At 44.6% G+C, this 26,581-nt stretch overlaps 1 protein-coding gene and 1 pseudogene across 3 annotated transcripts in view; both read right to left on the bottom strand.

The window, feature by feature from the left end:
- akap10 (A kinase (PRKA) anchor protein 10) overlaps positions 1-26,581 on the bottom strand; it is a 120,980-nt gene that overhangs the window by 67,391 nt on the left and 27,008 nt on the right. For 2 of the 3 annotated variants that reach the window (XM_078422416.1, XM_078422418.1), the window contains exon 2: positions 22,522-22,572. The exons of the other annotated variant lie outside the window; for it this stretch is intronic. In XM_078422416.1, the coding sequence (XP_078278542.1) occupies positions 22,522-22,572 (51 nt within the window). The remainder of the gene's footprint in view (positions 1-22,521; positions 22,573-26,581) is intronic. 3 annotated transcript variants of the gene reach the window in all.
- Positions 25,229-25,383, bottom strand: LOC144606575 (U1 spliceosomal RNA; annotated as a pseudogene).

The following is a 26,581-nucleotide window of genomic DNA, read 5'->3' as shown; positions in this document are numbered from 1 at the left end:
TGTGCATTGCATTCCAGTAGAAAGAGGTTGGGGGAAATATCAAGAGGGTTATTGCAGCAGGACATAGTGAACAAAGTCCTATATCTCAATGTTAATGTTCCTCAATATGTTTAAGGAGCAGCATGGTGGCGCAGTGGTAGAGTTACTGCCTTATCTACACAACATAATTTGGTGTCACAATGATGCAGCGCCAGAGACCCGGGTTCGATCCTGACCACTGGTGCCGTCTGTACGGAGTTTGTACGTTCTCCCTGTGACTGCGTGGGTTTCCTCCGGGTGCTCTGGTTTCCTCCCACACTCCAAAGACGTGCAGGTTTGTAGGTTAATTGGCTTCGGTAAAAATTGTAAATTGACCCCCGGTGTGTAGGATTGTGCTAATGCATGGGGATCACTGGTTGGCACGGACTCGGTGGGCCAAAGTGCCTGTTTCCACGCTGTGTCTCTAAAATCCAAAGTCAATAATCCATTTATCCACACCGTCAATGCATTTGAACCCGTTACATTCAACCAAGAGCCCACTTCGAGTGCTTAATTGCAGTTTAGCTTAAAAGAGTTGCAAAGCACTGATTTAGAAGAATGCCTACAATTTAAGCAGGTGGTGTAATTGTTCAATTAGAGTGAACAGATGATATCTCATCATGTTCACAGCACCAACAATTTCTGATTGTAACTTAAAACAGGAAATATTGACAACACGTAAGTGCAATTGACAAGTATAAATTTACTGTTCGGCAGCTAAGTCAGTCGCACCATCACCTTTTGTAAAAATTCACTGCTACATTTTCGTGCAAAGTAACGTGACCTTCTGAAATTTAGGATTCGAACGTCATTGGGAAAAGCATCATTTCACTCACTTGGGCTTAACGCAATTGAAAACAAACAAACAGAAAGCCACTCTTCAATTCACAAGGTATCAGAATAACTGCCGTAACAAGATCCCATAATGGCATAATTTGAATGTATTAAAAGGTCGCACACAGCGAGAAGTGACAATCTGAATTGGCAGCCGTTCCAAAGCTGACTTTTACATCCTTCCATGTTTTATAAATGCATTTAATCACCGTATTTGTTCAGAGATAGAGATACAGTGCTGAAACAGGCCCCACAGCCCACCGATCCCGCGCCGGCCAGCGATCCCTGCACACTAACACCATCGTACACACAATAGGGACAATTTACAATTTTACCAAGCCAATTAGCCTACACAGCTGTACCTATTTGGAGTGTGGCAGGAAAGCTGAGATCCCGGAGAAAACCCACGCAGGTCTTTACAAACTTCGTAAAGACAGCACCAGTAGTCAGGATTGAACTCTGGCACTGTGAGGCAGCAACTCCACCGCTGCGCCACTGTGTTGGTGCTGCGACCATTATTTAACAGCGTGATTAACCCCATCCATACAGGTTTACATTCACGTGGACTTGTATGGGTGCTCCTCCTACTTTTTTGGGCTCTCTGGAACAAGTTAGCAGTTATGCCTGGGATCAACGTCAAATCAAAAACTTGGATAATTCAGTCCAAAGCCTTTTATTTTCACACAAACCAATTCATCTCACCATAAAGTATCACCTCGTTGAAACCAATGATGGCTCCAATCAAATCTTTTTCAAAGAAAAAAAATGTACATTTAAGTAAATACTTTTTGAATTGCAGGATTTCCCATTGTAGTTTTGAGCCAATTAAATATGTTGCTGGAGTACTGGCTGAGGAACAAATATCAAAGAGGACGGCACTGTGGTGCAGCGGTAGAGTTGCTGCCTCACAGCGCCAGACACCCAGGTTTGATCCTGACTACGGGCTGTCCATACATAGTTTGTACGTTCTCCCTGTGACCGCGTGGGTTTTCTCCGGGTGCTCCGATTTCCTCCCACATTCCAAAGACGTGCAGGTTTGCAGGATAAATGGCTTGCGGAAATTGTCCCTAGTATGTCGGATAGAACTAGTGTACGGGTGATCACTGGCTGGCACTGACTCAGTGGGACGCTGTATCTCTAAATTACACTGAAGTAAAAGGTTGGTGAGCATCTATGCTCTTCAAATTATTCTATGGGATCTTTGAAAAACAATTCAGCTGAAGCAGATGAACTTTCTGGGAATCTCTTCTGATGTACTAGCCACTATTTATCTCTTAACCCAAAACGTCACCCATTCCTTCTCTCCTGAGATGCTGCCTGACCCGCTGAGTTACTCCAGCATTTTGTGAATAAATACCTTCGATTTGTACCAGCATCTGCAGTTATTTTCTTACACTGATTAAATTATTTAACATGATATTAGGAGTATCAGATCACAATACAAACTTTACGATAAGTCAGAAACATTTTCTTGACCAGTTTAATAACTGCGAAAAAATCAATACTTAAATTTTGGAAAAAACAGTAACCCATATAACCATATAACAACTACAGCATGGAAACAGGCCTGTCCGGCCCTACCAGTCCACGCCGACCATTCTCCCTGACCTGTCTCATCTACCTGCACTCAGACCATAACCCTCTAATCCCCTCCTATCCATATACCTATCCAATTTACTCTTAAATAATAAAATCGAGCCAGCCTCCACCACTTCCACCGGAAGCTCATTCCATACAGCCACCACCCTCTGAGTAAAGAAGTTCCCCCTCATGTTACCCCTAAACCTTTGTCCCTCAATTCTGAAGCTATGTCCCCTTGTTGGAATCTTCCCCACTCTCAAAGGGAAAAGCCTACCCACGTCAACTCTGTCCGTCCCTCTCAAAATTTTAAAAACCTCTATCAAGTCCCCCCTCAACCTTCTACGCTCCAAAGAATAAAGACCCAACCTGTTCAACCTCTCTCTGTAGCCTAAGTGCTGAAACCCAGGCAACATTCTAGTAAATCTCCTCTGTACCCTCTCCATTTTGTCGACATCCTTCCTATAATTTGGCGACCAGAACTGCACACCATACTCCAGATTCGGCCTCACCAATGCCCTGTACAATTTTAACATTACATCCCAACTTCTATACTCGATGCTCTGATTTATAAAGGCAAGCGTACCAAACGCCTTCTTCACCACCCTATCCACATGAGATTCCACCTTCAGGGAACAATGCACAGTTATTCCCAGATCCCTCTGTTCCACTGCATTCCTCAATTCCCTACCATTTACCCTGTACGTCCTACTCTACATCAATGGGGTCTGTGTGGAAAGGGTACCAGCTTTCAGGTTCCTGGGTACGCACATCGCAGAGGATCTTACCTGGTCTACCAACACCATCACCACAGTAAAGAAGGCACAGCAGAGACTCCACTTCCTGAGGATCCTCAGGAAAACCAACCTGCAGGAGAAGCTCATGTTGTCCTTCTATCGCTGCTCCATCGAGAGTGTGCTGGCATACTGTATAACCACATGGTATGCCAGCTGCTCAGAAAAGGACAGGAAGGCCCTTCAGAGGGTCATCACGACGGCCCAGAAGATCATCGGCTGCTCACTGCCCTCCCTGGAGCACCTGTTCAGACTACGCTGCCTCAGTAGAGCAGGCAAAATAATAAAAGATCCATCCCACCCCGGCCACCGTCTGTTTGTTCATCTGCCCTCTGGTCGACGTTTCAGGTCGATCAAATCCCGAACAAACAGACTTAAGAACAGTTTTTACCCCAGGGCCATACGAGAACTGAACACTACCTTTGCACTAGGCAACACCGTTAAAAAATCTTGTACTTAATATAATTGTATTTAATTGTATTTATGTATTTATTTGTTTTTGCATTTATTGCATATATGTTTGTACGCACCGTCAGGATTGGCTATTTTTTAATTTCGTTGTACTCGTTGCAATGACAATAAATGAATATTATTATTATTATTATTATTATTATTATTATTTTGATTTGTCCTACCAAAATGCAGCACCTCACACTTATCAGCATTAAACTCCATCTGCCATCTTTCAGCCCACCCTTCCAAAAGGCCCAAGTCTCTCTGTAGACTTTGAAAATCTACCTCACTATCAACTACTCCACCTATCTTAGTATCATCTGCATATTTACTAATCCAATTTGCCACATCATCATCCAGATCATTAATGTAAATGACAAACAACAGTGGACCCAACACAGATCCTTGGGGTACTCCACTAGACACTGGCCTCCAACCTGGCATACAATTGTCAACCGTTACCCTCTGGTATCTCCCATTCAGCCATTGTTGAATCCATCTTGCAACCTCACTATTAATACCCAACGATTTAACCTTCTTAATCAACCTTCCATGTGGAACCTTGTCAAATGCCTTACTGAAGTCCATATAGACAACATCCACAGCCTTGCCCTTATCAATTTCCCTGGTAACCTCTTCAAAAAATTCAAGAAGATTAGTCAAACCCCCACAATTAAAATGTGGATTACGGAAATGACCGAGACCTTGCATTTGGAAAAAATAAGGTTTGTCTTAATTGACAAACCAGATCTATTTTTTTAAATTTGGTCTCCATTTATTGAATTTTTAAAAAAGTAAATGGGTTTGACACAAAACTAAAATTTAAAACTAAAGTTAAAACTAGAGTTTAGGGTTGGATGTACAACTATACTCATCATCTCCCGGATCTATCCCCACAACCTTTATATTTGTAATTCTCTTTCTTCCTTGCTAATAAAAATTAAAATAAAATATATTTTTTTTAAATTAAAAATTATTTAACATGCTATGGAGAGAAACTTGGGAAATGCAAACTAATTGCCACCATTCTGTGCTCCAACCATAGATCCAGCTTTGTGCATTAGTAGTAATACACGACTGTAAGCTTATTGACTATGACGGCACTTGGGATAGTTGTGCAGAAGCCAATATCCTTTTCCTCGAGGTACATTTTGGCCTGGGTGTAACATTCCAAGAATGGAGCTTACAAGTTAAGCTAACATTTTGGCTGCAGCGTGGAGATAGTACTCCGAGATCTGTTCAATAGAGATTATGAAGTGAAAGTTCGTTCACCTAAAGGATTCCATTGCAGTGCTTCTAGACCAAATAAGATCACCAATCCCACTCCTACACCCCAACTCGCGTTTTCTGCCCAACATTTACGTTAGCACGGTGGCGCAGCGTTAGAGTTGCTGCTTATAGCGACAGGCACGCCAGCTCAATACTGAACGGATTTTGTACGTTCTCCCTGTGACTGCGTGGGCTTTCTCCGAGGGCTCTGGTTTCCTCCCACATTCCAAAGATGTACCACAAAAAGCTGGAGTAACTCAGCGGGTCAGGCAGCATCTCAGGAGAGAAGGAATGGGTGACGTTTCGGGTCGAGACCCTTCTTCAGACTGATGTCAGGGGAGGGGGCGGGACAATGAAAGGATGTAGTAGGAGACAGGAAGACAATGAGAGAACTGGGAAGTGGAGGGGAAAGAGAGGGACAGAGGAGCTATCTAAAGTTAGAGAAATCAATGTTCATACCGCTGGGGTGTAAACTGCCCAAGCAAAATATTCCTCCAATATGCAGTGTGCCTCACTATGACAATGGAGGAGGCCCATGACAGAAAGGTCAGACTGAGAGTGGGAGGGGGAGTTGAAGTGCTGAGCCACCGGGAGATCAGGTAGGTTAAGGTGGACTGTGCGAAAGTGTTGAGTGAAACGATCGCCGAGCCTGCGTTTGGTCTCACCGATGTAGAGAAATTGACATCTGGAACAGCGGATGCAATAGATTAGGTTGGAGGAGGTGCAGGTGAACCTCTGCCTCACCTGGAAAGACTGTTTGGGTTCTTGGATGGAGTCGAGGGGAGAAGTAAAGGGACAGGTGTTGCATCTCCTGCGGTTGCAGGGGAAAGTACCAGGGGAGGGGGTGGTTTGGGTGGGAAGGGACGAGTGGACCAGGGAGTTACGGAGGGAACCGTCTCTGCGGAAAGCAGAAAGGGGAGGAGAAGTAAGATCCTGTTGTAGGTGACGGAAATGTTGGAGGATAATTTGTTGGATACGCTGGCTGATGGGGTGGAAGGTGAGGACAAGGGGGACTCTGTCCTTGTTACAAATGGGGAGAGGGGGAGCAAGAGGGGGAGCAAGAGCGGAGCTGCGGGATATAGAGGAGGCCCTAGTGAGAACCTCATCTATAATGGAAGAGGGGAAGCACCGTTTCCTAAAGAATGAGGACATTTCTGATGCCCTAGTGTGAAACACCTCATCCTGGGCGCAGATGCGGCGTAGACGGAGAAATTGGGAGTAGGGGATAGACTGTAGGGGATAGATAGTAGGGGATGCATTGGTGATCAATTCTCAATGTTCTCTCGACTCTGGATCAGTTCCTGTGGACTGGAGGGTAGCCAATGTAACTCCACTTTTTAAGAAAGGAGGGAGAACGAAAACAAGGAATTATAGACCAGTTAGCCTTACATCGGTAGTGGGGAAGGTGCAGGAGTCGCTTGTTAAAGATGTTATAGCAGAGCACTTGGAAAGCAGTGACGAGATCGGTCAAAGTCAGCATGGATTTATGAAGGGGAAATCATGCTTGACTAATCTTTTGGAATTTTTTGAGGATGTAACAGGTAGAATGGAGAAGGGAGAGCCAGTGAATGTGGTGTATCTGACATGGACAGAGAACTGGTTGGCAGACAGGAAGCAAAGAGTAGGAATTAACAGGTCCTTTTCAGAATGGCAGGCAGGGACTAGTGGGGTGCCACAAGGCTTGGTGCTGGGACCCCAGTTGTTTACAATATATATTCATGGTTTAGACGAGGGAATTAAATGTAACATCTCAGTTTGCGGATGACACAAAGCTGGGTGGCAGTGTGAGCTGCGAGGAGGATGCTATGAGGCTGCAGGGTGACTTGGATAGGTTGGGCGAGTGGGCAGAAGCATGGCAGATGCAGTGTAATGTACATAAATGTGAGGTTATCCACTTTGGTGGCAAGAACAGGAAGGCAGATCATTATCTGGTGTCAGATTAGGAGAAGGGGAGGTGCAACGAGACCTGGGTGCGCTGGTACATCAGTCACTGAAAGTAAGCATGCAGGTACAGCAGGCAGTGAAGAAAGCCAATGGCATGTTGGCCTTCATTGAAAGAGGATTTGAGTTTAGGAGCAAGGAGGTTCTACTGCAGTAGTACAGGGCCCTGGTGAGACCGCACTTGGAGTATTATGTGCAATTTTGGTTTCCTAATTTGAGGAAGGAGATTATTGCTATTGAAGGAGTGAAGCGTAGGTTCACCAGGTTAATTCCCGGGATGGCGGGACTGACGTATGAAGAAAGAATGGGTCGACTGGGCTTGTATTCATTGGAATTTAGGATGAGAGGGGATCTCATAGAAATATATGAAATTCTTAGAGGATTGGACAGGGTAGAGGCAGGAAAAATGTTCCCGACGTTGGGGGCGTCCAGAACCAGTGGTCACAGTTTAAGAATAAGGAGTAGGCCATTTAGGACCGAGATGAGGAAAAACTTTCTCATCCAGAGTTGTGAATCTGTGGAATTCTCTTCCACAGAAGGCAGTGAGGCTAATTCACTGGATGTATTCAAGAGAGGGTTAGATTTAGCTCTTAAGGCTAAGGGAAACAAGGGATATGGGGAACAAGCCGGAACGGGGTACTAATTTTGGATGATTAGCCATGATCATATTGAATGGCGGGTATGGCTCGAAGGGCTGAATGGCCTACTCCTGCATCTATTTTCTATGAGTAGGGTAGTGTTGGTGTGCGGGGATCGCTGTGACCCCTGGTCACGGACTGCAAGGCCCCTCTCTCCTGGGTCCCACGGAACCCCACTTCATACAGTCTCCGGGACACTGAAAACCTTGTCAAACAAGGGCGGCACAGTGGTGCAGCAGTAGAGTTGCTGCTTTACGGCGCCAGAGACCTGGGTTCGATCCTGACTATGGGTGCTGTCTATATGGAGTTTGCATCTTCTCCCCGTGGGTTTTCTCCGGGAAGTCCAGTTTCTTCCCATATTCCAAAGAAGTGCAGGTTTGTAGGTTAATTGGCTTCAGTAAAAATTGTCACTTGTCCCTGGTGTGTAGGATAGTGCTAGTGTGCAGGGATTTCTGGTTAGCGCGGTCTTAGTGGGACAAAGGCCCTGTTTCCACGCTGTTTCTCTAAACTAAACTAAAATTCACCTATTAACCAATATTATTAAATTAGACACATTATATCTTTGTTATTCCGCAGGTAACAAAAAAAAGCAAACGTCATTGATTTTTAGATTTTTTTTTAGATTTAGAGATACAGCGCGGAAACAGGCCCTTCGGCCAACCGGGTCCGCGCCACCCAGAGATCCCCGCACATTAACACTATCCTACACACACTAGGGACAATTTTTACATTTTACCCAGCCAATTAACCTACATACCTGTACGTCTTTGGAGTGTGGGAGGAAACCGAAGATCTCGGAGAAAACCCACGCAGGTCACGGGGAGAACGTACAAACTCTGTACAGACGGCGCCCGTAGTCAGGATCGAACACGAGTCTCCGGCGCTGCATTCGCTGTAAGGCAGCAACTCTACTGCTGCGCCACCGTGCCGCCCTGAAGCTGCTGGCAATGACCTATTTATCCATGGACACAACATTCGTGCAAACTTCAGCTTGTATCTGTCAGCTTATTAAAACAAGCTGCAACATACAGGCAGGCCAGACCATACTCTGGCTGCACAACTAGCTCGCACTCTGGACCCAACTCACAAGTACAAGAGCATGTATCTGGCCTCTTGGTTTCTCTGAAACAAACTACCGCTGCACCATAGAGAGCAACCTAACACATGGCATCCCTGTGTGGTACCTCAGCTGCACGGAGGCAGAGAGGAAAGCTCTTCAGCGGGTAGTCCATAGAGCTCAGAGGACCATCGGAACACAGCTACCAGCCTTGGAGGGCATCTACAACACACGATGCCTCAGAAAAGCCACCAGCATCCACAAAAACTCTTCACACCCCTGCAACAGTCTGTTCGAACTCCTTCCATTGGGCAGATGATACAAGGCCTTCCACGCCCGCACCTCCAGACTCAGGAACAGCTTCATCCCCAGGGCCACAGCTGCTATGAACCGGTCCTGCTGAGCCGGATGGTCACAACGCACAGTGAACCGGCACAGATCTACTTGCACTTTATTCTGTCTTAAACTGTTACAATTTGTTTCGTTGGGTTGTTGTTGTTTAAATTAATTAAATCATTGCATCGTATGGGAGGCGCATTCCCAATCTCGTTGTACCCCTGCACAATGACAATAAAGATATATTGTATTGTATTGTATTGTATTGTTATGCCTGGGGCCTGAGGCGAGGTCAGTGATACTCTTCATAATCTGCAGTGTGATTATTCAGAGATGCTGATGGCTCAGCAGGTCTGTGCACTCATCCGCTGCTCAACTGGGTCCCCAGTTACAACTCTTTCTGTTTAGTGGTTCCCTGCAATCCCTTTAAATTTTAGAAACAAGGGATGCAGATGCTGGTTTACAAAAAAAGGACACAGAAAATGCTGGAGTAATTCAGAGTGTCAGGCATCATCTCCGGAGAACAGATAGCTGAAACATGGATACAGTTACAATCCGATAATCTGCAATGACTAGTCTGAAATCCTGATGGAACATGGTTACCTCGTAGAGTCTGACAGTGTGGAAACAGGCCCTTCGGCCCAACTTGCGCACACTGACCCACATGTCCCGTCTACACTAATCGCACCAGCCTGCCTTTGGCCCGCATCCCTCTAAATCTGTCTTATCCATGACCCTGTCTAACTGTTTCTTAAACGTTGCGATAGTACCTGCCTCAACTGCCTCCTCCAGCAACTCGTTCCATACACCCACCACCCTTTGTGTGAAAAGGTTACCCCCTCAGATTCCTATTAAATCTTTGTCTGCTCGCCTTAAACCTATGTCCTCTGATTCTATCCATGTTGGAAATGTGGCCTGACTCGCTGAGTTACTCCGGCAATTTGTGTCCTTTTTTTCCCCTTTAAACCTACCAGGTTCAGTGGAAACATTATTTTAATATCACATCCATCTAACAGAAAATAATTTAAAGTCCCAAAAATCTGCGAGTCCAACACCACCAGTCCCGAGGGTGCCAGATTCAGTCTTACTCAATATGTAGGAAAGAACTGCACATACTGGTTTAAATGGAAGGTAGACACAAAATGCTGGAGTAACTCAGCGGGTCAGGCAGCATCTCTGGAGAGAAGGAATGGGTGACGATTCGAGTCGAGACCCTTCTTTAGACCCATTCCTTCCCTCCAGAGATGCTGCTTGTCCCACTGAGTTACTCCAGCATTTTGTGTCGGTCTTACTCAATGTGGATCTGCTGAAAGTAACACAATTTTTTGTTCCTGAGAAACTTTGTCTTATAGAATATCTTGTGATAAAATGTCCATGGGGAAATCGAGGTTAGCTTAGTTTAGGCCCACCGAATCCACGCCGAGCATTGATCACCAGTTCACACTAGTTCTATGCTATCCCATTTTCTCATCCGCTCCCCACAAACCAGGGGAATTTACAGATGCTAATTAACCTACAAACCCACAGCCTTTGGGACATGCAAGGAAACCAGTGTATCTGGCGGACACCCATGTGGTCACAAGGAGAATGAGCAATCTGCACACAGACAGCACCCGAGGTTAGGATCGAACCCGAGGTCAGGATCAAACCCGGGTCTCTGGCACTGTGAGGCAACAGCTCTACCAGCTGTAGCACCCACTGATCGGGTTGTTAGGGGCTACAGTGTTTCAGACTCGTAATATCAGTCTCCCACCCTTCGACCCCCCCCCCCCCCCCCACCCCCACTCCCCCACAGAATTTTTAAAAATTGCATTTTTAATAGTTGTAGGGTTATTTAGGTGACTGCAAGCTAAAAATATTGAAGGCTGTACGTTACATTGTTTAATGGACTATCAGTGCACATGTCAAAAGAAGTGATCGCTTATCAATTTCAATGGCTACCTGCAACGAAACTGACAGACCATGTTCTTAAGAGACTTTAGAGATACAGCGCGGAAGCAGGCTCTTCGGCCCACCGAGTCCGCACGAACCAGTGATCACCCCCGCACACTAGCACTATCCTACACACGAGGGACAATTTTTACCAAAGTCAATTAACCTACAAACCTGTACGTCTTTGGTGTGTGAGGGAAAACCGGAGCACCCGGGCAAAACCCACGTGGTCACAGGGAGAACCTACAAATTCCGTATAGACAGCACGTGCAGTCAGGATCTAACCCAGGTCTCTGGCACTATAAGGCAGTAACTACACTGCTGAGCCACTGTGTTACACTAGAGACTACCCTGGAGTGTCTGAGAATTCTTCTCCCGCCAAGACTGTTATTTTCCAGAACAGCTTTTTTTCCGCCTGTCAATTTCCAAAGCAACTCTTAAGCGGCTTTTAGTTGGCCATCGAATTCATACTATACCAATTTGGCCCGCGTAATACAATTAATGATCCTAATTCATCAGTCACGTTGTATCCAATTTGCATGTAGAAATAAATGTGCATTATAGGAGAATGACCTGTACTGGATAACAAGAACATTACACGTAAAGGCTAGATCATATGCAATATTTCTGCCATATTTACCTCTGTAGCAGTAGTGGCATCTGAAATACTTTGTTACCTGCAAAGTCATTTCCAAAACCCTTGAATTTGATTATTGCTTAGGAATGTGGATATGTGGATAAATGTGAGGTTATCCACTTTGGCGGCAAGAACAGGAGAGCAGAGTATTACCTGAATGGTGACCGATTGGGAGAAGGGGAGATGCAACGTGACCTGGGTGTCATGGTGCACCAGTCATTGAAAGCAAGCATGCAGGTGCAGCAGGCAGTGAAGAAAGCGAATGGTATGTTGGCATTCATAGCAAGAGGATTTGAGTTTAGGAGCAGGGAGGTTCTGCTGCAGTTGTACAGGGCCTTGGTGAGACCGCACCTGGTGTATTATGTGCAGTTTTGGTCTCCTAACCTGAGGAAATACGTTCTTGCCTTAGAGGGAGTACAGAGAAGGTTCACCAGATTGATCCCTGGGATGGCGGGACTTTCATATGAGGAAAGACTGGATAGACTGGGCTTGTACTCGCTGGAATTTAGAAGACTGAGGGGGGATCTTATAGAAACATATTAAAAAATTTAAGGGGTTGGAGAGGCTAGATGCGGGAAGATTGTTCCCGATGTTGGGGGAGTCCAGAACCAGGGGTCACAGCTTAAGGATAAGGGGGAAGTCTTTTAGGACCGAGATGAGAAAACATTTCTTCACACAGAGTGGTGAGTCTGTGGAATTCTCTGCCACAGAAGGTAGTTGAGGCCAGTTCATTGGCTATATTTAAGAGGGAGTTAGATGTGGCCCTTTTTGCTAAAGGGATCAGGGGGTATGGAGAGAAGGCAGGTACAGGCTACTGAGCTGGATGATCAGCCATGATCATATTGAATGGCGGTGCAGGCTCGAAGGGCCGAATGGCCTACTCCTGCACCTATTTTCTATGTTTCTATGTTTCTATGAACTGCAAAATTGTGCTTTGATCTTCAACAATACGATAGAACTTTATTTATCCCAGGAGGGAAATTGGTCTGCCAACAGGCGTAAAACACCAACAAGATACACGAAACATGAAATTAGAGTGGCGAGTGGAAAGTCCAGGATTGGGGATGAGCAAAGATTGGGGTGGGGAGGGGAAGGGGAGTCAGTCTACCCCATGACAGATGGAGGAGGGGTTGTACAGCTAACGGTGTTTAACATTAACTAAGTTTAACGGGTGAATAGCTCGAAATGATATTGATATCAGTGACATAGTAATAATAGATAACACTTCACTTGTGTTGCAGCTTCACAACATCGCGTCTCGAAGGAGAAAACCTTAACCAATTGACCTCCCCAGTTTAATCTGGCAAGTTTCACAGTACTGTACGCCTGCCAACGCACTTTAATATAAATCATAATGGAAGGAAATGGCTGCAATAGAATTGCATAAATATATCACTTCATCTCTGCGCCTTCTTGAAATTACAGTGACACTGCCGCAAGAATGATGTTATTCAGCTATGTACAGTAACTCTGGGGCAGGAACAATTTATCAGGCGGCTCCTCGCAGGTCAACAACACAAGGGAATCTAGTTCAAAGAGTCTGGTATTCCATTTTAAGTTCCTTAATGTGAGGAAATGTTCATGCTCCATTTCCACGTTCTACATTTTTTTTTAAATCAGAGGTTAAAAATAATCTATGTTCCCATACATGATTCATCTGTGGCAATATCCTCATAGGAAAAGTTAACTCAAATTAAAAGTGGAGCAGAGCACCATAATCCAGATACTATTTTCATTATAGATTTTAGAGATGCAGCACAGAAGTGGGTCCTTCTGCCCACCGATGCATCACAGCACGGTTTGGGAACAGCTTCATCCAAGACCGCAAGAAATTGCAGAGAGTTGTGGACGCAGCCCAGACCATCAGACAAGCCAACCCCCCTTCCGTTGACTCCATTTATACGTCACACTGCCTCGGCAAGGCCAGCAGCATCATCAAAGATAGGATGCACCCTGGCCACTCCCTCTTCTCCCCTCTCCCATCGGGCATAAGATATAGAAGTGTAAAAACGCACACCTCCAGTTTCAGGGGCAGTTATCAGGCAACTGAACCATCCTACCACAACTCGAGAGCAGTCCAGAACTACTATCTACCTCATTGGAGACCCTCGGACTATCTTTGATCCGACTTTACTGGCTTTATCTTGCACTGAACATTATTCATGATATTCCCTTAATCATGTATCTGTACACAGTGAAGGGCTCGATTGTAATCGTGTAATGTCTTTCCGCTGACTGGTTAGCACACAAAAGCTATTCACTGTACCTCAGTACATGTGACAATAAACTAGACTAACCATGTTATCACACTTTCTCACTCATTCCCGACACACTAGAGACAATCTACGGAGGCCAATTAACGTACAAACCCGCACGTCTTTGGGCCGCAGGAGAAAAGCGGAGCAAAACACATGCAGTCACGGGGAGAACATGCAAACTCCACACGACTGCACCTGAGATCAGGATCAAACCCAGGTCTCTGGTGCTGTGAGCCAGCAGCTCTACCAGCTGTGCCACCGCGCCGCCCACTTTGCTGAAAGCTTCCAATGTATTAAAAGGCACTGAATAATTTAGCAAACACTAGAATCACTGTGCTAAAAAAAGTATAATCTTTCTATTTTAACACTAGTCACATCGTTGTAATTATTTGTCATGATTTTAAAATAATACAATTGAATGTGTGCAATAAGTAATATTTTGAAAAGGTAAAAATAAATAATAACAGCTGACAACAAAACTAAAAAACAGAAAATGCTGAAAATACTGAGCAAGCCAGGCAGATTTTGTGGAGAGTTAACTATTCAACTCAAGGATATTTGGTCAGAATAAAACCATCTGTGCAACACTAAGATTAAGGAACTTCATTGAATAAGCAGTGTAGGAAGGAACTGCAGATGCTAGTTCCACCAAAGATAGACACAAAATGCTGGAGTTGCTCAGCGGGTCAGGCAGCATCGCTGAAGAAAAGGAATAGGTGATTTTTAGATTTAGATATACAGCGCGGAAACAGGCCCTTCGCCCCACCGAGTCCGCGCCGCCCAGCGATCCCTGCACATTAACACTATCCTACACACACTAGGGACAATTTTTACATTTACCCAGTCAATTAACCTACATACCTGTATGTCTTTGGAGTGTGGGAGGAAACCGAAGATCTCGGAGAAAACCCACGCAGGTCTCGGGGAGAACGAACAAACTCCGTACAGACGGCGCCCATAGTCAGGATCGAACCTGAGTCTCCAGCGCTGCAAGGCAGCAACTCTACCGCCGCGCCACCGTGTCGCCTATGTTTTGATGTTTTGGGTCAAGACTCTTCTTGACCTGAAGCAACACCTATTCCTTTCGTCCAGTGATGTTGCCTGACCTGCTGAGTTACTCAGGCATTTTGTGTCTATCTTCATTAAATAAGCAGCCTGTTACATTAAGAACACAGCAAACATTGTAATAATCTGTTTGTATGGAGGTTTGCCAATCTATATTTGGATTGCAAGCTATATTCGATTCAATTTATGTGTTAGTTCCTCTGACATGACTGAAAAATGTGAAAACAGCTTCAAGTAACAGTTGACAGAGCAGGTAATTGAGCAGATCAATCAAGGCAAACTCATTAAAGGTATTTGAAAAATGAAAGGTGCTGAAAATGATTTCCCCGAGGCACAGGCTGACAATGGAACCTGGTTCAGATCAATGTACTGGTAGGACTGGAACTCAATAAGCAAGCAGTGCTGTTGTTCCAAACTATGAAAAGTTAGCAGTAAGGATCAAAAGTAAAAGCTCCAAAGTTCATAAGTTGTAGGAGCAGAATTAGACCATTCGGCCCATCAAGTCTACTCCACCATTTAATCATGGCTGATCTATTTTCCTTCTCAACCCCATTCTCCTCCCCATAACCCCTGACATCCTTACTAATCAAGAATCCGTCAATCCTCCCACATCCACTCTACCAAAAGTCCTCAGAATCTTGTTTCAATCAAGTCACATCTTTACTAAATTCCAGAAAATGTAGGCCTACCTTGTCGAATGATTTCCCATATATAATTTTGCCAGGGACATTGCGGGCCAGAGGGCCTGTTCCTACGCTCTACTGTCCTATAGAAACAAAGCACTGCAAATACTGGTGTGTCCCAAAGATAGACACAAAGTGTTGGAGTAACTCAGCGGGTCAGGCAGCATCTCTGGAAAGAAAGGATGGGTGATGTTTCGGGTCTGGACCCTTCTTCAGACTGAGTAGGGGTTGAAGGAGACGAGAAAAGACTAGGACCGGTCAGGGTCAGCCACAAATGACCTCAGGCAGGGCGTTGCCCAGCAGGTCCAATATTGCTCTATGTTCCACAAAGCAGTTTTGGCCTCCTAATTTGAGGAAGGACATCCTTGCTATTGAGGCAGTGCAGCGTAGGCTCACGAGGTTAATCCCCGGGATGGAGGGACTGTCATGTGAGGAAAGATTGGAAAGACTGGGCTTGTATTCACTGGAGTTTAGAAGGATGAGAGGGGATCTTATAGAGACGTATAAAATTATACAAGGACTGGACAAGCTAAATGCAGGAAAAATGTTCCCAATGTTGGGGGAGTCCAGAACCAGGGGCCACAGTCTAAGAATAAAGGGGAGGCCATTTAAAACTGAGGTGAGAAGAAACTTTTTCACCCAGAGAGTTGTGAATTTGTTGAATTCTCTGCCATAGAAGGCACATTTAAAAGAGAGTTAGATAGAGCTCTAGGGGCTAGTGGAATCAAGGGATATGGGGAGAAGGCAGGCACAGGTTACTGATTGTGGATGATCAGCAATGATCACAATGAATGGCGGTGCTGGCTCGAAGGGCCAAATGGCCTCCTCCTGCACCTATTTTCTATGCTTCTAAAGCAAACTATCCATCCCTAGTAAAGCTCCAATGAACTGCTTCAAAAGTATTTCCATCCTTCCTCAATTAAAGATGACCAATTTGGTTCCCCACATTCCTGCCATCGTCTCACCAATACTCCATGTGACAGAAACATAACCACCATGCTTTAATAACAATAAACAATACCATTCTGATTTCCAATTACTTGCAGCACCTACATGTGTAGAGCAAAAAAAAACACAACATCCTGATCCTTGTTCCACTCTGGGCTCACCAATCTCTCTTACCAGATAGTGTGAAAATGTATTAATGTGTTAATATTTAATGTCTTAAATATAATTTGTGGCCCAAGATAGACACAACATGTTGTAGTAACTCAGCAGGTGAGGTAGCATCTCTGGAGAGAAAGAATAAGTGACGTTTCAGTCTGAAGAAAGGACCCGACCCGAAACGTCAACATTCCTTTTCTCCAGAGATGGTGCCTGACCCGCTGAGCTACTCCAGCATTTTGTGTCAATCTTCGGTATTAACCAGGATCTGCAGTTCCTTCCCTCACATATACTTTATAGCCTTTCCTCAAGAGCCTACATAGATAATGAATATTCAATGATTGACCAGCACCTTGAAGAAACGTCTTCTCATTTCTGTGCTGGACAACCAACCTCTCCTTAAGTCACCCAAGCATCAACTCCCCATCGACGATGGATAGGTGATGTTTTGCTACATTCAGTCTGGAGAAGGATCCCGATCCAAAACGTCACCTATCCATGTTCTCCAGAGATGCTGCCTGACCTGCTGAGTTACTCCTGCACTTTGTATTCTTTTTAAAAAAATTGTTAAGCAGCTTTACATCGTCAATGGGGAGTTGATGATTGGGTGACTTCACGAGAGGTTGGTTGTCCAGCACAGAAATGAGAAGACGTTTCTTCAAGGTGCTGGTCAATCTTTGAATATTCACTATCTATGTAGGCTCTCGAGGAAAGGCTATAAAGTATATGTGAGGGAATGAACTGCATATCCAGAGATGCTGCCCGACCTGCTGAGTTACTCCTGCACTTTGTGACCTTATGTGTAAACAAGCTCCTGCAGTTCCTTGTTTCTACGGACAAATGTTTCTGGAGATCATTTGGCATTCTTCTAAACTCTGGAAAGTATAAGTCGACTTGATCTCATTAAACGACAAATTTTCCTGTCCAGTAATCAGTTTGTTGAACTTTGATGGAAGGTCCTCTTTAAATAAGTAGATCAATGGTTTATTGTCATGGATGCAGAGCACAGTGAAATTCTTTTGCACAGCCCACAAATGCACAGTCGCCATAATTTGGTGCCATTTACTAGGAAAAAAGTCCAAAGTCCAGTCCACATGTTGGAAGTACTGGTGCGACCCGATCCTGATAATATCCTTCCTAAGGCAGGGTGATGAGACCTGTACACAATATTGCAGATGCGTTCTCACAAGGGCTCAATATAATAGAAGGCATCTCCACTCTCAAACCCAGTTCTTTTGCAATCCAGGTCAGCACACCATGAACTTCCTAATTGTATGCTACGTTCCATGCTAACTTTGTGTACAAGGCACCAATGGCATCTCTGAACATTTTCTGATGATCATCTGTCATTCTTCTAAACTCTGGAAACTATAAGTCTACTTAATCTCACTACATGACAAACTTACCCGTCCAGCAATCAGTCTGGTGAACTTTGATGGTACTCCCACTTTGAAGAAGACAATCCTTCCAAAGGCAGGGAGATCACACCTGCAGACAATATTGCAGATGTATTCTCACAAGGGCTCAATATAGTAGAAGCAAGGCCTTTCTTCTCAAACTCAATCCTTTATATAATTTCGGTCAGCACACCTAGGACATCCTAACTGCGCACTAAGTTGCATGCTAACTTTCCGTGCTTTGTGTACAAGGCCCCCATGGTATCTCTGAACACCAACACCTCCCAATCTCTCGCCATTTAAAAATAACTCCACCTTTCTTTTTGTTCCCAATCAAATGGATTAGCTCATATTTCCCCACATTATACTGTATGTTCTTGCTTATTTACTTATGTCTATATCTTCCAGGGACTTCCAGCGAGCTTCTCAGAGTTCATTGTGTCGTCTATGAAGGGATAAAAAGGGTAGCAATGGAGGCAGAGGAACAAATTCAGCTCAATACCAAATAGCGTACAGAACCACATCAACAACAGGAATCTGAAACCGTTAAGCAGGCAGGCAAATACAAAGAAGAACAGAAATGTTCAGAAGTTTACAGGAATCAATGAATGACCTCAATGTTTCAGTATTGCATATGTCAAATGCATTGTTGAACAGATGGTTGGAAGAGAAGGAGCTGCCTAATTATGGGAAAGGTAAAGCCAGGCATATTTGTTTCATTTGAACCCACACTGAAGGCTATATGATGAAAAGGAGAGGTCTAGGAAAGATATGCAGAGCGATGTTAGGAATTTTTGCCTTGGAATATATATATCTAGTAATTGCAATAGGTATAAATAGAATCAAAAGAAATGACAAAAATAGAGTGGCATCCAAACTATAGAAGCCCAAATCACAAACAGAGGGCTTTGAGAAATGTTAAAAGAGGATATAATGATCAATAGCATAAGAGGGTGGTACAGTGGTGCAGCGGTAGAGCTACTGCCTTACTGCGCCAGAGACCCAGGTTCGATCCTGACTACGGGTGCTGTCTGTACAGAGTTTGTACGTTCTCCCCGTGACCTACGCGGGTTTTCTCCAAGATCTTCGGTTTCCTCCCGCACTCCAAAGACGTACAGGTTTGTAGGTTAATTGGCTTGGTGCAAATGTAAAATTGTTGTCAGTGTGTGCAGGGTAGTGTTAATGTGCGGAGATCGCTGGTCGGTGCGAACTATGTGGGCAGAAGGGCCTGTTTCCGCGCTGTATCTCTAAAACTAAAACTAAAAAACTAAAGAGAATGCTTATGCTCAGGGAGGATGAACAAATCATGGCCAAATGGAACATTTGTGATTATGGAAAGCAGGTTCAAAGAATGGGGAGAAGATATGAGTGTGTGCTCGAGATACAAGATGAAAGTGAAGACAGACGCCAAAATACATCAGGAATGGGTCAGTAAATGGCACCCAAAACCCTTTTAGACCGAGACAGAAGCTATCAGTAATCTCAAAAAATTGAATTGATGTACAAAATAATGTGCTATGTAAAGTTTCTTCCTTTGTCATTGGTTTCACCTCAGAACATGGTTCAAACATTCCAGCAAGTCCTGTATCATTGTTCCTAAACTGTAATTCAAGTATTGTCAGAGAAAAAAAAAATCAAACCCAATTAAGTTTTTAAAATGTCCTTCAGGAAGCGCATTAATCAATCCTTTTTGTCCTTGGAAACAAAAATTAATAAGGGCAGCACAGTGCCACAAGGGCGGCACAGTGGCGCAGCAGTAGAGTTCCTGCTTTACAGCGCAAGAGACCCCGGTTCGATCCTGACTATGGGTGCTGTCTGTACAGAGTTTGTACGTTCTCTCTGTGACTGGGTGTGTTTTCTCCAGATACTCCGGTTTTCTCACACGTTCCATAGATGTGTAGGTTGGCTTCTGTAAATTGTCCCGTGTGTGTAGGATAGAACTAGTGGATGGGTGATTGTTGGCGCGGACTCAGTGGGCCAAAGAGTCTGTTTCCATGTTGCTAAACTAAAATATCTAATTTCAAGAATATTATATTCTTTAAGGTTTTCCAAGATTGCCATGTTGAATTCTTTCCAAGTTACCAATCCTTTTTTTCTCCCTCACTACACAGCCTTTAATTTTGAAAAGTGGATTAACAAAAATTGACAAATTAATGTAAATATCTTTAAATGGTCTGCACAAAAGAAGATAAAGAAAATATACTACATCGGAAAGGCATACTTGCAAAATTAGGGTGTGAATCTGTGGAATTCATTGCCACGGACGGCATTGGAGGCCAAGTCAGTTTAGTTTATTGTCATGTGCACCGAGGTACAGTGAAAAGCTTTTGTTTGTGTGCTATCCAGTCAGCAGAAAGACAATACATGATTATTGGATTCTTTTTAAGACGCAGATTGTCAGATTCTTGACTTGTAAGGGTGTCAGGGGAAATGGGGAGAAGGCAGAATGGGGTTGAGAGGGAAAGATAGATCGGCCATGATTGAATGATGGAGTAGACTTGATGGGCCAAATGGCCTAATTCTGCCCCTATAACTTATGAAAATACCGAAAACGGGAACAAATTCTATGGCACATTAAAAAAATTGCTCTTCCGTTAAAAATGCAGAATACCCATCACATCCCTATGTGAATCTATCCATACAAATAAAGTATAACAGATAAAGAACGTCTATCAGCAACAATTGTGGCTTTGCGCACAGAATGGCGTGTTAATTAAGATTACTGTTGCATAAGGAATGGACTATGATTTTCAAAGGCTGACTTACTGTCAATGTAACAATAGCATTTATTGCAGAATGGTGTTTAGCTTCATGAGCATTGCCACACCTTTCTAGCTTTAGACTTTAACAGATATAAGAGGTAAAACAGGTCCACCACCGATTTTCCAGCACTCTTGGTTCCAGAGCCTTGCTGGATGGTCAGTTTTGCCGGACTAACAGAGGTGATAGCCTTCAAGAGGAATCAAACAGCACTGGACCGGTCCGGCTAGACCGTCGGGGGACCAAGATACCTGCAAAGTCAGCCTCGGAAGTCGGCTATGGCCCTCATCTTTCACCCCACCTGCCTCCACTACCAATGCATCACCCTCCGACATTTCCGTCACCTCTAACGTGATCCCACCACAGTCACATCTTCCCATTTCCACCTCTTCTCGCCTTCCGCAAAGACTGCACCCGCCACAACTCCTCATCCCATCCCACCCACGCCACTCCCTCCCCAGTGCCCTTGCAACCGCAGGAGATGCAACACCTGCCCCTATGCCTCCTCCCGCGATTAAGCCACGTTACTTGTGCATGCATCAAGAAATGCATGTTGAAAGAATAGATAATTGGGGGGGGAAAGATTTAATGGGAACCTGAGGGATAACTTTTTTTTAATACAAAGGTACGGAACGAGCTGTCAGAGGAGGTAAAAAGTCTGAAGAAGGGTCTCGACCCCCGAAACGTCACCCATTCCTTCTCTCCCGAGATGCTGCCTGACCCGCTGAGTTACTCCAGCATTTTCTGTCTGCCAGAGGAGGTAGTTGGTACAGGTACAATTGCAACTTTTAAGAAACATTTGGGAAGGTACTTGGATAGGTCAGGTTTAAAGGGATAAGAGCAGGTGGGACTAGTATAAAAGGAACATGCTGGTCAGCGTGGATAAGTCAGGCTGAAGAGTTTGTTTTCACACTGTGTGAATCTATGATGCTTTTTTCTTCTTTTGCACTCTTTATTTAATTTCCCTCACACACAAAGTCCAGAAGAGTGGGTTATATTCCGCATCTAATTTTATGGATCATGGTTTGAAAATTCTGTAAGACCCAAGTTCCATAACCCAAACGGCCATACCGTGAGTGTCGGCTGCACACATTTCAAAAGTTTAGGTGCAGTGCTCTACTGATTAGTTTTAGTTTAGAGATACAGCATGAAAGCAGGTCCTTCGGCCCACTGAGATGATAACACTTATGTGGATAAACTCAATTAAGGCACGATCGCTAATCATTCACCAAAAAATGTTAGAAGCAAACACTTTAAGGAAATTATAAATAATTAAACCTATTATAAATAGGGCGGTAAGGTGGTGCAGCTGGTAGAGCTGCTGCCTCACGGCGTCAGAGACCCAGGTTCAATCCTGACCTCAGGTGCCGTATGTGTGGAGTTTGCACGTTCTGCCTGTGACCACGTGGGTTTCCGCCGGGTGCTCCAGTTTCCTCCCACATCCCACATCCCAAAGATGTTGTAGATTAATAGGTCCACCGGAAATTGCCCCTTTTATGTAGGGAGTGGATGCAAAATTAGGATTACATGGAACTAGTGTGAAAGGGTGATCGATGGTCAGTGTGGACTTGGAGGGTCGAAGGGCCTGTTTCCATGCTGTATCTTTCAATCAATCAATAAGACAGTCATTCAGACCAACACACATTGAATCACAGCAACTTTAGAGTTCTTGGATTCTAAAGTGTCACTATAGAGAGACGATCATGGCATCTACCCTAAATTTCCTTCCCATTCAAACAACATCAATGTACATTAAAAAAAAATTACCTTTATTAGTTTGTGCCTCTGGTATTTTCTCTCTTTCACCTTTAGCTTTACCTGTACAAAATTGTTTAAAAAAATCTGAATTATACATCTCAGACAATACTCGTATTGGTTTATTACAGTCACAAGTACTGGGAAACAGTGAAAAGCTTTTGTTTTCATCATTAGCATTTACCTTGCCATTCACCATTTACGTGCATGCGTTCTTCCAATTCTCTTAAAGTTCACATTGAGGAGGGTTAACTCCATTTTATCAGACAATTGGCATGACAGATCATAAAATGTACCATACATGAAAGAAAATAAATTTGAAGTCTCCATTTCATACTCTGTTATTTACAATGGGTGTAATGACATTTATAATTCAATGTAGCTTGCTAATAACTGACAAATTTACACTACCCAGTCAACTCATAGAACAAGTCAGCTCACATCAACTGACCTTTTAAAAAAAAGCAAGGACACAACTAATTTGAACACAGCGGCGCAGCGGTAGAGAACTCAGATTCGTGTGAATGCAGGCTACTTGCCCCTCAAGCTTGCTCTGCCCTTTTGACAAAAGACAGGCGGCATGGTGGCGCAGCGGTAAAGTTGCTGCCTCACAGCTTAAGAAACCCAGGTTTGATCCTGACTATGTGCGCTCAGTACAGACTTTGTACATTCTCCCTGTGACTGCGTGGTTTTTCTCAGAGTGCTCCACTTTCCTCCCATACTCCAGAGACATACATGTTTTTTAATTGGCTTCTGTAAAATTATAAATTGTGTGGGGTTCACTGGTCGGCGTGGACTCGGTTGGGCGAAGGGCGTGTTTCCGCGCTGTATTTCTAAACTGAACTAAATTCCAAAGACGTGCAGGTTTGTAGGTTAATTGGCTTCTGTAAATTGTGAATTGTCCCGCGTGTAGGATAGTGCTAGTGTACGGGTTGATCGCCGGACGGCGCGGACTCGGAGGGCCAAAGGGCCTGTTTCCACGCTGTATCTCTACAGACTACAGTAAAGTCTAAATAAGAAAATGGCAGACAGGAGAGAATGATGATGTTCAGGTGCAAGTTCTTCATCAAGCAGAATGCCTCCCACATGGGGAGACGTCTCATATACCAACCTCACCGGTCCAGATTTACAGTAACAGCTAGAGGCTGTCGACACACATCGTTATTAAAGTGTCAATCAGCCAGCACAGACTGTACCTGCAGAGAAAACCAAGAACTTTGCAGATCATCTCTGCATGTATAAATTGAATTAATGATCGTCTAATCCATTTCCATGGCAACTGTCAAAATTCACGTGCAACAAGGGGATGCCTGTAATTGAACCATTGTCTCGCAGAAACTGCACAAAACCTCAACTATATGTCCTCCCACAATATCTCCTGTAAGGACCATTCTCTCAGTTCCTTTAGACTTTAGAGATACAGCGCGGAAACAAACCCTTCGTCCCGCCAAATCCGCGCACGACCAGCGATCCCCATTAGTACTTGCACTATCCTACACACAAGGGACAAGTGCAATTTTTACGGAAGTCAATTCGGCCGCCAACCATTGATTCTCCATTCCTCTCTGCGCTGACCTGCTTGTAAGTGTAAAAAAAAAACCCAAAGTACTGGAGGAACCCAGCAGGGCAAGCAACATCTGAGGAGGGAATGGACAGACAAAGTTTTGGGTCGGGATCCTTCTTCAGACTGAGAGTCTGACCCTTTCCGATTGGGACCCTTCTTTAGACTCCAGAATCTGAAGAAAGGGCTTGACCAGAAACATCGTCTGTCCATTCTCTCCACAGACGCTGCCAGACTCACTGAGTTCCTCCAACACTTTATTTGCTGCTCATGATTCCAGCACCTGCAGTTTCTCGTGCTTCCTGCCTGCCTGTGGTCTCCACAATTGTTATAAGGCCTAACTGTTATCAGGCAACTGAACCATCCTACCAACATCTAAAGAACAGTCCTGAGGTACTATCTACCTCATTGGAGACCCTCGAACTATCTTTAATTGAACTTTACTGGACTTCATCTTACACTAAGTGTTATTCCCATTTATCATGTATCTGTGCACAGTGGCTGGCTCGATTGTAATCATGTATAGTCTTTTTGTTGACTGGAGAGCACACAACAAAAGCTTTTCACTGTACCTCGGTACACGTGACAATAAACTAAACAAACTACCTAATCCCATAGATACCCCAATGCATTTTTATTTAGATGTTACACATTTCCATACACGTGACAATACACTAAACAAACTGCACAAAACCTCGATGAGCAGCACCTTATCTGCTCTTCTGGGCACGTTGCGACCTTCTAGATTCAAGATTGATTTGTGCAACATCCGCTAACTGGCCAGTTCTGCAAAAGATCTTCAATCTGTAATATTGACTTGGTTTTCTCACTCCACCAGCACAGCCTAATTTTAATTTAGATTAGAAATACAGCACGGAAACAAGCCCTTCGGCCCACCGAGTCCGTGCCGACCAGTGATCCCCACACATTAACACTACACGACACACACTTGGGGCAATTTTACATTTATACCAAGCCAATTAACCTACAAGCTTGTATGTCTTTGGAGTGTGCAGGAAACTGAAGATCTCAGAAAACACACGCAGGTCACGGGGAGAACGTACAAACTCCGTACAGACAGCGCCCGTAATCAGGATCGAACCCGGGTCTCTGGCGCTGTGAGGCAGTAGCTCGACCACTGCGCCACGGTGCCGCCCAAAAAAAAGTGTAAATGCAGTCCCCCACTACCACAAATTTTGCAGTCGAGTATCCCACATTTGGGGACATCGCAGACTTCAGCCCTAAGTGGACTGGGATAGCTTCCTGGGAGCACGGCCATCATGACCACAATACTCCCCTGCCAGGTTCAGTATGTGCTTGGCATTTCCTACAGTGATGCATTTCTTAGCATTTACATTTCTTTGTCTGTGGTCCCCATCTTCATCTGCAATATCTCCTCATAACAATCTTGGTCTCGGAGATATTTTCTAGTCATCCTTCTCGCACCCTCCCTCGAACTAAACTTGTTTCCTCCATTTCTCATTTTAAGTTTAGTTTACTAAACATCAACTGGGAAATCGAGAAAACAAGTTAAGTTAACTGGCAAATGGAAAAAAAAGTTTTGTTTAGATTACTATACATAATCTGGGAAATGGAGAAAGCAAGTTTAGTTTATTAAACTTAAACTGGAAAACGTAAAAAACAAGTTTAGTCCTAAGTGGCAGCGAGGGTGAGGGAAGGATGGAGAGGAAATTTATCCGAGACCGAGATTGTTATGAGTAGCTGCAGATGAAGTCATCTGATGGATAGGTTAATGAGCATTTTTAGAGACGAGGATCACAACAAAGGGATGTAAAAGCTATGAAATGCATAGCTGTAGGAAATGCCAAGCTCATCAGGCCTCAGAGATATTTCCTAATCAGCCTTCTCTCACCCTCATGGCAACTTGGAACTAAATTTGTTTTCTCCATTCCCCAGTTCTGACAAAGGCTCGAGGTCTGACAAATGTTCATCGGTCGGTGGGACCCACCCAAGGCTCGCCGGTTAGTGGGACTGGGGGCACGGCCAAAGGTTCGTCGATCGGCCGGACCGGTAACCTGCCCAAGGGCTCGTCGGGGCCCGCCCGAAGACTCAGCAGGATCGGGTTTATGCCCGAAGGCTCATCGGGGCCCGCCCAAAGACTCGTTAGTTGGTGGGACCGGGAACCCGCCCGAAGGCACGTCAGTCGGTGGGACCAGTAACCCGCCCTAAGGCTCGTTGGACTGTGGAACCCACTCAAAGCTCACCGGTCGGCATAACCAGGAGGAAGCTGGAGACATTGGGCGCTAAAAGTGGGCTGGTGGGAGGGCGAACCGGGGTAATGCTCCCAGCACCTTCAAGGTCAGCTCCAGGAGGCGGCCCGTGACACAAATATGGCCGGGCCAGGAGAGGAGAGGAGAGGAGAGGGACATCGGTTTGCGGGAACTGCTCCAGTACATCGAGCGCTTGGGCCGACCGGACTATGAATAATGGCGCCAAAGATGACAGCACCTGCATGTGTAATATATGCAAAAGGAATTTCACTCTGCAGTT

Source organism: Rhinoraja longicauda, chromosome 26 (assembly GCF_053455715.1).
Source record: "Rhinoraja longicauda isolate Sanriku21f chromosome 26, sRhiLon1.1, whole genome shotgun sequence".
NCBI lineage: Eukaryota > Metazoa > Chordata > Chondrichthyes > Rajiformes > Arhynchobatidae > Rhinoraja > Rhinoraja longicauda.
Note: the sequence above shows the minus strand (reverse complement) of the source record. Positions and strands in the feature narration are given on the sequence as shown.